Source organism: Gymnogyps californianus, chromosome 20, assembly GCF_018139145.2.
Source record: "Gymnogyps californianus isolate 813 chromosome 20, ASM1813914v2, whole genome shotgun sequence".
Classification (NCBI taxonomy): domain Eukaryota; kingdom Metazoa; phylum Chordata; class Aves; order Accipitriformes; family Cathartidae; genus Gymnogyps; species Gymnogyps californianus.
This window is the reverse complement of record NC_059490.1, coordinates 12,085,191-12,097,983: the sequence shown is the minus strand read 5'-3', so window position 1 is coordinate 12,097,983 and position 12,793 is coordinate 12,085,191. Positions and strand designations below refer to the sequence as shown.

At 48.3% G+C, this 12,793-nt stretch overlaps 1 protein-coding gene across 1 annotated transcript in view; it reads left to right on the top strand.

Moving 5' to 3' along the window:
- The window catches only part of MNT (MAX network transcriptional repressor), a 47,135-nt gene that overhangs the window by 29,164 nt on the left and 5,178 nt on the right, over nucleotides 1-12,793 (top strand). The window contains exon 5 of the mRNA XM_050909045.1: nucleotides 11,970-12,162. Coding sequence (XP_050765002.1) covers nucleotides 11,970-12,162 — 193 coding nt within the window. The remainder of the gene's footprint in view (nucleotides 1-11,969; nucleotides 12,163-12,793) is intronic.

Below are 12,793 nucleotides of genomic sequence, written 5' to 3'. Positions count from 1 at the left end.
TCTCGTTAGCAGTAGCAAAGGTGTGTGTTGGTACTGTTTAAAATGACGGTGAAGTAGTTACTGACCGATTAAAATTACAAGCAAATAGTTGCAAGAAAACAATAATCATTGCGTGTGCCTAAGTGCAGCAGAGTTCAGCCTGGTTTATACAAAGCTTTGCAGTTGTAGATGTCGGTGGCAGCCTTGCTAGATGTTGTCAGCTACAACATAATAAATGAGGAGGATTTTGAAACTGTCTGTCATACAGCAGCAGGAAGTTGGTATCAGCTTAATCTCCTGTTGTCATGTCGGTGTTACTCTGATGTGATGGAAATACTGATAAAACATGCTTTGGAGGATGTGGAAATATGAGTAAGATTTTTACAAGGCTCCCTGTCTCAGTTGTTGTTTATCAAAAATTAATAGTGACTCTAATCCTGCCTGTGCCTTGGGCTTGCCCTGCCAATTCTCATGGATTTATCCGAACGCTTTTCTGTGTGCAGCTGTGGCTTCTTTTCTTCTCTCTCTTCGCTCTCACTGTGGGGAGGGCGGGCGCAGGCCGTGGGAAGCTGGGTGACCTGGTGAAACCGTGAAGCTGCTTCTGCACAGGATGTTAACACGTGCATCAAATAAACAAACCAGAATTTTTTTTTTTCCAATTTCTTTTTCTTTTAGCTGTCTTATTCATCTTTTACGTCATTATGAGTTAAAATACTGTATCAAGTTTACATTTAGAATGTCCCTTTCACTGTGGAATTCTTACTGTTTTCTTAAATCCCTCTTGGTGATGTACTGTTCATTCAGGGACAGCCAGTATAGCACCCTTAGGAGAAAATACAGTCTGCAGTCTGATAATGAGGGTGTCAGGTAGGGACTGTTGGTCCTGTCATGCTGAGATACATCTTGATCTGAATAACTAGGCTGCTCAGCTCATCTTGAGACAGCATTTTGGGAAAATTATGTCTTTGAAAATTGTGGCTCTGGTTGAAAGAGGAAGGTGGATGGCAGGTGACCTGTTGTCCTCTACAGAGTAGGTGTGAGTTGGGTGCCGTCTGTTGGGCAGATACCTGATTATTCATTGGATTTGTATTTTAGGAGAACAGAAACTAGCTCCCTGAGGGTGACTGTGCAGTTTTCTGCGGCATTAGAAAGAACAACTTTTATTTTCCTCCTCTTCCCAAAAGGCTGACATCTTTGAGAGGAAAGTGTCTCTAAAAGAAGATTGATTTCATTCTGCAAACATTCTGCAGTGATGTTAATGTTGCGCAGGTTGGGTGGGTTTGCAGAAAGCTGGTCGATTCTTGCTATATTCTGCTCTTGCAGAGTAGTATGTGTCATGATTCAGAGCTCATCGTCCCCAGCAGCTGGCACCTTCCTATCACTTCATATTTAAGAATTTCATGGGACTTTACCTACTCTAAGGCAATCTCTCAGCCCAGTGGGGCATGCTGTACCATGCAGAGGAGCTTCAGCCTTGGGAGCACCTTCACGAGCAGCGGCGGGGAGTCTGCGAACTGGCGGTGGGCAGGCACGGTGGGCACCGCAGCTGCTGTGCCAGCCAGCGCTTGCAGCCCTCAACCCTTTAGCACGGAGGCAAAGATTTTCACTCAGGTGCACGGCTTCGATCCGTGGCCTTGCACAGGTGCTGGAGTCGGTTTGTATTTAACAACTGGGTTTTACATTCTCCCACTGCCGCCTTGGGCATAACAACGAGGGAGGGAGGTCGAGAGAAATCCTCCGGTGACCCAGATCTGCTCTGTGGGCTGTAGGTGGAGCCATCGGGATGTGAGTACCTGGCACTGACCTCCTCACAAGGATGGAGAAACAGGGAAGAGAGGTGGTGCGGGAGGATGGCATCCTTCTCTGACCCACCAGGACCTCAGCCTCCCAGACCCACTGCCGCGGTGTGCGTGCGGTGGGGTGGTGGTCCGCTTCTGCTGGGGAGGGTGATTCTGTCAGAGCTCATGGTCGTTGGGGCTGCCATCACCTGCCAAAACTGTGTTTTGGGAGGTGTGCTCCTCTCCCAGGAGAAGCCCTCGCCTACCTGCTCCCCCGGGCAGCCGCTCAAAGCCTGGGCAGTGTTTACGTACTGATGCGCAGCTCACGGGTGCGTCTTGGTCGTTGGCTGAGCCAAATTTGTAGGAATACGAAGAAAGGGAGTGCCGTACCCGGGACCCATCCAAAACTCTGCTTTGTCTCCCACAGCGGCTGCTGTGAGATGCCTCCAAGAAAAATACAAGAATGCTGTAGCAAGTAGATGTAGCGATAATATGTCTCCACATTAATCTTCTCCTCATCTCTAGCAGTAAGAGATCTGGCTGTAGCTCTAAAGCGTAACTGCTTGTTGCCCTCCAGAAATGCTGTCTGTACATTGTCACGTAGGCTCAGGAAAGGCTTGCAAGGGTTCCGCATCCAGCAGTTGTGTCGTTAATAATAATCGCTCCTTGAAATGCAGCACGCTTTATTTTTGCTTGCAGAAAATTATTACGGTTATACCAGAGACATATTTCCCACACCAAACAAATTAAAATGATTTGTTTGGGATAGTTTTCTGAATAACAAACACCACAGTATTTGAGGGTCTTTTGGGCATCCAGAATCCATTAGCATCATTAAAAATGTCTCGCTTATTTCGTGACTGACAGACTATTTAAAAAAATAGGAAAACCAAAACACATGACCAAACTTAACACCTAGTCATGGCAAATAATACTTCAGTTTTTTTAACGTTGAATTTCTCTTAACCTTGAGAGTCGTACCAAGGAGTAAACCAGATCTGCTAAACTGGTAGAAGCCAGCATGGTTTTGGTGACAGCCCCTGGGCATGGCTATGCCTTTCCCTGGTTTGTGTTTGTACTGTGTGTTCCCATCATTTGCTGCTTTTTTTGTTTTTTTTCTGAATTTATTCTTTGTCTTCCTGATTTGGATTCTTCCTACCCTCTACCCTAGTAACTGTTTGTACTTTGTCCAGAGAGCGGTGCTTCAGGAGGCTGAGTCCTCTTGGATCTGCAAGGCCAGTGCAAATAGCCATGTTTCAGCTATATTTTTGTTCCAGAGATTATGGCCCAATGTCTTTCTTTATCGGGAGTCTTAAGTGCTAACAATGTGCAAATAATAAATGTAAATAACAATGCATGTTCTCATTTTCCCATGATTTCTCTGCTCCAGGCAGATTTCCTATTCTGTAAAGTATTTCTATCTAGATATTAATCTCTTCCCTTGCAACTAGATTGAACAGTGGTGGGTGCACAAAAACGTGATGATGACAAGCCCCTGCCCAGCACGCTTCTCTTGTACTTGCAGAAAAGCCGGTGCAGCCTCTGCAGCAAACGACTTGCTCGTTTCCTGAAGTCACCGTGCTTGCTGCATGCATGTGAGGGTGAAGTCACCTCCCAGAATACAGCAGCGCTCTTCGGCTGCCTTCCTTGTCAGGGGGTTAAACACATGGACGAGCTGGGTCACGAGGCTGCTGGCGAATGACCCGTCGGGGTGATTTGCACCCCGGGGTTCACGCCACACTGCAGATTGCCTCATCTCCTTTGAAGGATCTACAGGGTAGCAGCCGTGCCTGGGATTGGATCGGCCTGCTGCAGGGTGCTGGTGATTAGACCTGTGAGTAACGTGGGATGGTCTCTGTTTCACCTTGCAAGTTTTATTTTGGTTTTGGTGCTCGTGTAAAGTGTTAGCTTTGAGAGCTTAGGCTACCACTGTTTGTGCACCGATTTCAGCCTCCTAAAGTCCTTGTTCTGCTCCTCCCCTCCCTCAACACACAAGCTGTCACTTCTCACAATCCGCTGAGAACTGGTCACTGCAGGACCCCTCCCCATGTTTGCCTCAGTGCTGAGCACTTCGCGTTAACATCTCGGAGCTTTGGGTGGAGCCCGTTGTGATTTTATATTTTATCTGAGGAAAGTGAGACTGTAATCCTATACTGAGCAAAGGCTCTCAGGAAAACCCATGGAGAAAGTGCTGTAGTACAAACTGTCTGGGTGTAGCTGCACGTGGGTGATTTTAGTGGGGTGGCGTGCGTGGGAGAGCCGCGGCAGTGCGGCAGCTACGTCAGTCGCTGCGGTGGTACTGTTGTGCCGCGACCTGTATTTTCCCATCGGTGGTACCAGGCTAGCGCATCTGGCACCGCTGTGCGATTTCATCTCCAAGAGCCAGCCGAATGAAGCAGTTACCATGGAAACCATGGCTTTGGTTCCCGTGGCAACCAGCCGGGGTTTCACACAAGCAGAAGGAGAGGTACCACTGTTACCTCTGCTGATGGCCTGATCCTGCCCGCTGCTGCTTTCCGCAGACTGAGGGGCCCGTTGGCATCGGCAGGAGATCAGGTCCAGGAGGTCGCGGAGGTCCAGGGTGCAGGAGCAGGTCCTTTGCAGGCAGGCTCCGGTGGGTGCCGTCACCTTTGCTAGCGCAGGCAGCTGCGGAGGCTGCGGACACCAGCCTGATGCTGTGGGGGGAACCGGCTCTCAGTTTTCCTGCTTTCGTGGGCTCTTCTTCATTGCAGCAGGTTGGGTTCAGTTGGGGCAAGCGATTTCGCTAGATGCTGTGCTTTAAACAAACTGCTCGTTCCACCTGAAGCACCTCATAGAAAATTTAGCACAATTCAAAGTAGGAATGCCCAAAATTGATATAACTAATGCAAAACCCCAAAGTACTACAGGTGAGTGTGGCACCTCTGCCAACAGTCTTGGGGGCTTGGGCTGTTTGGGGACTGCAGGTTCCTCGGTATCCCTCTGTCCTCTGATGTTTCTGGTTGCAACATTTGTGGAGACGGGCTGGTGGACTACTCGTGCTGTAGATCTGTTGCACCGTGGCAGTCCCTGTAAGGATAAGATCCTTTTCTTAGGATTTAGCTTCTTTCCCATTATATAGGAATCAAAACTCCGTACGGCAGTGGAAAGCCTGACCGGCTGGGTCGGATCTGTGCTGAATCCCATGGAGGTCCTGCAGGTGGGATTGCGGCTCAGGGACCTCCCCTGGCCCAGCAGCTCCTGGTTTGCTGCGGCGGCTGCGATCCCATTAGCAAAGAGTTAAAGAATCTGGCTCAAAATTGCAAATCACTTTCATGATTGCTCATTGATGAGGAATTTTTAATCAGTGAATGCCATGTAATAGAACACAACAGCTGAAATATGCTTTTGGAAGAGCTCATAATTGAAAGTGTGTTTTTAAATTGCTAATGTAATGTTTATAAGGGGAGCTTTTTAATAAGACCTTTTAAACCTCACTAATGCCAACTGCAGGGCTAGCGTTATTCTTGAGGCAAGCGCAGAGAAAGCATTGGGGGCATTATTTTCAATCTTGACATAAGAATAAGCAATTTAATTACAGCCAGCTATAAAATGGAAGATTCTTTACAGTGACAAATGACTGTTGCTGCGTAGCGAGAACGGTAGTTTGTGTCTGGTTTGTTTACCAAATAATAGCAAGTGGAATGCACACAAGGACCAAATAGCAGCTCTGAAGCAGCGAGAAGAATGGGCACAAAGGAGCAAAATGTTACAACTGTATTGCATTGGGTGTTTGCTGTCACTGCAGTTGCGCTGGTCTTGCTTTAATAATCCATGTGGGTAAAAGCTGCTTTGAAGCCGACAGCTACGTGTCAAGGAGGAAAATCAGATACTCACGGGGAGCAAAAGCAAACCCACGTATGGATTTTAATTTGGTCACTGCTGTTTAAATAAAAGATGAAGGGACTCTTCACCACTGCCCTTGCTACCTTTTCCACTTCAGTGCTTCCTGCAGCATTTCCACCTGCATACGGTAGCAGCAGCTGCTCTGCACAGTGCGGATGGTGACTGCACTGGAGAGGGTTACGGTCAGAGCTGGGTCCCAGGCCCTTGGTCCTCTGCAGGCATTGCCGAGCAAAAGACTTGCTCTCAGCTTCAAACTCAGGAGTGTTTTTGGTGGGACCGCTCTTGTACTTTATATTACACACGCGCTGAAGTGTGTGGCTGCATGGTTAAAGCACCTTTTAAATACAGCTTTCACGTTCAAAATTGTCTTGCAGGGATACTGATCCCAGCAGCAAGCGATTACTGTGCACTTTATTTGGCTTCAGCTCCCTATTTTGTGTGTGGTTAGGAGTTAAACTGTGAGAACTGTAAATGTTCGGAGTGAAATGATCAACTTGTTTTCACCAGAGCCAGCAGCTGATTTGCAAAACTTCCCAACCATCAAAAGCCATGGATGGATTCACATGAAAATGAGGAAATCCATTATTTCTTCCTGGGGTAGATCAGCTTCCCCCACATCAGGGCCAGGGTTTACTGGCTCTTTTAAGTGATGCTCTTGTGGAATTTTTTTAAGTGCATAGAAGTGAAAAATCAGTTTTAACATTGTATCTTCTGTAGCTTCCTTACACTGCAGAGTAAAAGTTGCCTGGGCAACCAAGGCTTCCAATTTCTTAACATTAAAAAAAGAAATCCTACAATCATCGCTGCACAAACATAAGGAGAAGGGTCTGTGCTGAAGTTTGTTGCTCGGAAAAGAGCAGTCTCGGGGGGGTGCGCGTCTGTTGAGCTGGCGGAAATCATGCTGCCTTCTTTGGTACGTGTGGGTTGTGCTCAAGTCAAGTCTCTCTGGCTTTGGGTTGTGAGAGCCCTGCTGCTTTGTACAGAACAGAGAAGCAAAACTGCGGATGGCTACACCTTGCCTTCTTCAGGGGTTTGCAGCTCCCAGTGCCAGTCGGTCCTCGCCACGCTCTGAGGAAGTGGGAAAACAGAAATGCAGATAACTTCAGCGACTTTTCCACCGTGAAGAAACAGGATCAATGTTTCATGAACCAGGTTAAGCGAAGGAGTTCACACCAGGCAGCTGCAGGCATGATCCTGTCTGTGTGCTGCTTCTCTGGTTAAACACGGACGCATGGGATGGCAGTGATGCTGGCTAGGTGCAGAAGAAGGAAGAGGCACTGCGTCTGCTCCGACCAGCTCCGTGAGGTCAGTGTAGGCTTCCCAAACTGCAACGTCGCACTGTGCGCGGGGAGGGACCTGTGCACGTGAAGAGCCTGGGCAGTGGGAGCGCTCGCCCACGCAGCAGGCTTTCCCTTAGCACTTTCCCTGGACGTGCACAGGGAAAACTGTTCGGTTTGAACTCTCCTCAGGATTTCTCACCTTTTGGTGCAGCCATCCTCGAAGTAGTGACTTCCAGGAGTCTGGGGGACTCCAGACCTGTCCCCTGCTGCGGGGACCATGTCCTGAGAGAAACTTCAAGACAGCGCAAAGGAAAACATCATCTTCTGGGCAGGGAATTCAGGAACAAGGGTTTGAGTCTTCAGGCCTGAGTCAAACCTGGGGTTGTGTATCCTTCAGGATCTTGGCAGACAGCTTAATTGTCACCCCAGGTACCAGCACCTTATCAGAACTCTTGCCATTGCTGTTCCCAGCAGCCGGGGACGTGGGTCGGATGGCGTTTACTGACCTGCAGCTGTTCCAGACACATGTGCCTCTGCCTTAATGAAATTTCAGACCTTGAAAGACAGGTGGTCGGGCATTTGTATGAATTCCTTTTATTGAAATTTCATTCTTAATTAGTTATTTTGTTGTATGTAGTTTCAGGGTCCCCTCTGCCTGTTTCAGCTCTAGCCTTATGTGCCAATTCTGTTGGAAGATCCCAAAGGTTTGGGTTTGGTGAAAGGAGTGTCTGTGTGGCTGCTTCTTATTTTAAAACTGCTGTGACTTTTTTTTTTTTTTGTATCGCATAGGATCCATTGTGATACTGCTGCTGTTGTAAGAAATTCCTGTTTTAGAAAAAATGTACTGGAGACCAGCACATGTCTCTGAAGGTGTTTTCTGTCTGGGAGTAGGTAGGCGAGCAAAGTCAGAACGACTAAGGTTTGGCTGTCGGTGTGGACTTTCTGCTGACTGACAGGAAAACCTGGCACCTGACGTGGGCAGGATGATTTGCAGAAAATAACCTGTCGGCAGGCAGATGCCAGATAGCCGTCTGTCCAAGGGGCTGCTGGTGATGCTGGTCAGAGGGGACACAGGGAGACGTGCACCCACCCTCTTCCATACCTGCTGCCAGTGGGAAGAAGTACAAAGGCAGGAGGGTCCCTAATCCCTGTCCCTGCTCCGGCAGGTTCCTGTGGCTGCTGCACAGAGGCCGGTGGGTCGGGGTTGGGTCTGATCCTGCTCCCAGGCTCACCTTCAAACGCAGGGCACGCACACAGCCCCTGCAGAGCCTGGGAGGGGGCTGCGCCCTGCAAGGCCGGTGCCTGCAGAGAGTGGGGCAGTGCTCGGAGAGGAGCTGCAGGAGAGGGAGGAGGGCTCCGGTTAATCAGACCAAGTTCATTATTAGGCCAAGTAGCAGCTCAGCCGGGAGATCCGTCTTTACCAAGCAAGCCACAGTGAATTGCATCCTAGAATAGTTTTTGAAAGATTAGCGGTGCCAGCAGAGACTCCAGCCCATCTGCTCCTCCAGCCTCCCCAGCAGCTTCCCTTGGAGAGCACCCAGCCTGCGAGCATGCCGGCCAGGGGGGCCGTTTGCAGGAGCCCCGGGAGGAGTGTGCGGTCGTGGCGAGCGGCTGCCCGGAGCTGGCACCTCGTCAAGCCATTTCCCAGCACGGGGAGGGCTGGGGCTGCCGGCAGCGCAGAGGGAAGCAGAGGCCACGGGTCCGAGCTTGGAGCAGTGCCACGTCCCGAAGCCTGTGCTGGAGGAGTAGAGCACCCGGAGAGCGACAGAGCGAGCTCCCTGGCCCCGCTCGCTGAGAGACTCGTCCTGGTGCTTGCTAAGGGTTTGCCTGCCTTTTCAGTAATTAAAAGTTTGTAACTAATTACCAGCTGCTCTGCCATACCTCATAGTCGTGCTTTTCCCTGGTGCTGGGAGTCTTCTCTCGCAGCAGGGAAGGAAGCCAAATCTGCTTGAATATGCTTGTGCTATGCACGATACGGGTGCTGAGGCTGCGTGGATTTCTTTCTTACACTTCCTGGAAAGCTGTGTTACTGTATTCTGTCCTTTTGTTATCGTGCCCTGTGAGTAACTGCGTGGAGAACGTGCTTGGAGAGAAATGCTGCAGAGAGGGGCCGGGCTCGTGTCTGTATGCAGTGATTTTAGTCTCAGGCTTTCTCCTACTCGCTTCTTTCCTGATTAGAGAGTAAAGAGGAAGACATTCAGATGAGTTCTCTTCTTGCATATTTAAATCTGAGCACAGGAGTATGCACCTTCCTCATTGCCTCAGCTTTGCCCTCTGTGTCCCACCCGCATCCCTTCGGCTGCAAGGAAATCAAAGCACACATGCAGCATTACTGTGTTTTCTGGATCAGGCAAAATGCTTCGGCTGCACGCAGTAGGATAACAGACGTTAAAACTAGCATATGGATTTTGGCTTCAGCCGTGTATGGATCTAAACACCATCTCCGGGCTAGAAGTCAGCGGTGGTGCAGAGCTGGGAGTCCCTGTCCCCACTTAACCTGCGTCTCCTGCACCAAAAGACCTTCCCTGCTGCAGACACCCTGCTGTCCCAGTAACTCCTCTCACTGCTGTAGGCTACAGGTCTGCTGGGGTCTCCCAGTATAAAACTCTTGGTATTGAGGAGCTGGCATATCTGCTGCCTGCTTACGGTTTGAAAAGCAGCGAGAGGGACAGAACTGCCCCCTTTACCTGAAAACTGTCCATTTCGAGAGGCTTTTAGCTGAGCTAAAGCCAGCTGTGCCAGGAGGCAAAGCATAAGCCTCATTGAGAGGGGTTGTCTCCATTTACACATCTAGAATGACTGTGCCCTGCTAATACGCATTGTTTGGCCATTTTAAAAATACTTCCTTTTTTTGTCATTATCAGGACAAAGGTACCTTTTTTTTTTTTTGTTTTACTTTTCTATAAGAAGGCAGGAGCTACCCTAGTCATTGTGTTGGCTTAGGCTGAATTAAAGGCCTGGCTGAACAGGCTTTAAAGTTATTCCTGGCTAACTTTTGAGATAAAAGACCAGCAGAACCATTGAAGCGCACGAGGTCAGGTTCTGACTGCAGTTGTCCTGGAGAACTTGAGAGAGAAATAAAGAGCTTGTATTCAGAAGATTGTGAGTCTGATCCTCTGCTGCTCTGCTAAGTGTAAGGTTTGCTTTTAAATTCAGTGCCTACCAGCAGTGAGTGATAAAGAGCATCCGTGCAGGCTCCGTGGAGGTCTGTATGGCTGGTATTTTCGGAAGTGTGTATGTGATTTAGATTCCCAATGGCGAAACTTAACTTTGGAAAATAGGCTATACATGGTTTTGCAGATTTCACTTATTTTGTCTCTTTTATGCTTATAGTAGTGCTGACTTGGGCTGGGGGACCGGTTCTCTATCCTGTTACTATTCAGTGCTACACTACTGGCTTACAGTCTCATAAAACAGTACCTTTTGTGAAGATCAGCTATTTTTTTCTGGTGCACTGCTCAATATTTGATCCCGATCAGATCTATGTGGTTTATATTTCCCATTAATAGTACTGGGTGGTGTTTGGCATTTTTGTGTACTGTGCTGACTGACGCAGCATCTCTTCCCTCCCCTGCCAATGAACGTATCAGATTTCCAACACTGAGTGGGTGTTAGCAGAAGAGGAGGATATATAATGTTCCTTTGCATTTGACTTCAGGATTTCCCCCGTGATGCAGGGTATTGTCGGCTCTTAACCATCCCTTTTAGGTCAGGAGCTCTTGGTATGGTGTGTGTTGCTCAGAAGCTAGTTAGTAGTTGTGCTTTTTCTTTTCTGCACTGTGATTTTGTGTAGACCTACTTGGGCTTGTGTGCGAAGCTTGTCTTTTTTCCCCAGCTACTGTCAGTTGGCTTAGTAAAAGATACCGTCTCTTCCTATGCACCTTGTCTTTGAAATACTTCAATATGTCTGTGGTTTTATCTTCCCGCATAAGAGCAGAGTTTTCTGCACAAGGTTTCTGTCTTCGTGTAAGGATGTGGGGTATTTTCCACCTTTCTCAAGCCATGAGCCAGCAGTTAGTTGCTGTGCAGGAGCACTGCTCTCTGTGGAGATGCTTCCTTTCCTTAGGGATGCTTGGGAACTGATCTATGTAGTAAAAACTCCATAGCCCCACTCTCCGAGTGGCTAACAGACTGTGGTCTCATGGCCTCTCGCCTGGCGATCAGAGGGAACTGCACCCATTTCCCTCCCTTTGCACCTTCCTACCAGTCTGTGGTAAGCCCTAATCCTCTTCAAATATTTGATGAGGCAGGTGAAGTGAGGCTGAGGTTGGGACCTGAGTCCTGACCCCTGTCGCTCTAAACTGGTGTTGAAGTGCAACAAGGAGCTCCCTTGGACTGAAACAGCGGAGAGGAGTCCCGGTTTATGTTGCTGCACCTCCAGCAAATACCTGTCTGGGACCTCGGGCAGTCTGCTTCATGGTCCACGAGCGCCCTGCATCCATGACTCGTCTGTTGGTGTCCTTGCAGAGGTTCTTTCTTGCCAGTGTTTGCGCACACGTGCCGTCAGTGTCCTGTGTTTAGCTTAGGAAGTCCGCAGGGTGGAAGTGCTGTGCTGGGAAGGGTCTGGCTTCCACGTTACAGATGAGTCATAGTCATAGTTCAGCGCTCTTGGTTCTTAATTTTTCAGTTCTGTTGGGGAGATTAGAGCAAAAGAGGAAGAATGCAGGAAGAAGATTTCATTTTCTGTCTTTAGAGTGGCAGAAGTACTTTTTTTCAGAGAGAAAGCCTTCCAGCTTTTCCTGCGGAGTTCTAGGCTTCAAACTTACCCCTGGAGTTGAAGGGACTCACACCTGACGTGGTTAAGCATTTCAGTTTTGGAGGCTCATCAGTTTTCCCTCAGAAGGCAGAAAGCGGTTGGCCAATGTAACCCTTCATGTTTTCGTGGCCAGCTCTCATCTTTTCCCTTCCTGCCTGAATTTGAAAGGCGTAACTATACCTGAACATGTTTTACACCAGCATAACTGGTAATAAAAAAAAAATGAGCTATGGACATGGGAGCGACCAGGTTAGTGTAGATTATACTTGTCTTTGTTCTCCTTATATTTCTTTTTCTTCCCTCTGTCTTTAGACTTTAAAGAGGAAGGAAAAAGAATATGAACATGAGATGGAGCGGCTGGCAAGAGAGAAGATTGCTACCCAGCAGCGACTGGCAGAATTGAAGAACGAGTTGAGCCAGTGGATGGACATCTTGGAGATTGACAGAATTATTCGACAGACAGTTCAGCCAGAGGATGACCAGGCATCTACCTCGACAGCATCAGGTACCCATAATTTTTCTCTTCTTGTAATCATCACTGTACATCACTGACACAGTTACATAGTGGTGGTGGGGATCTTCGTTTAGCACCACCAAGGTTTCTTTGCATTCAGAATAAAGTAAAAGGTTCTCAAGTGGTTTCTAATCATTGATGTTGGCCTAATAATACACTGCTGCTTGTGTAAAGTAAACTGAAAATCGTGTATCAACGTTAGGTAGATACAAAGTGCAGGTTTGCACATTCAATCTGCTGATACCTCACATGGAGATCCCTGCTTTCAAAACTTAGTCTTGCACAGCTCTGCATCCCTGCTTGTTAGAACTGAGTGGTGTATGAGCATCCTGATGTATTTGTGCATGGATGTGGGAGGGTGTTCAGCCACGTAGAGAAGAAGGAATTGGTACAGGAAGGATCACCAGAGCATTTGAACAACTTAATGAGCCTTCATGTTGTGTGAAAAGGATTCACAGTGAAGATGAAATGATGCTAAGGAATATCTGACGTGCTGTTCCCATTAAGAAGTTTTTGTGAGATAGGAGAGTGCATGCTTTTCTCCATACCAGTGATCTGCAGCAGGAAGAATAGGCAGTCCGTGGATGTACAGTGCTTTGCTTTCCAGAGATGAGGAGGCTGT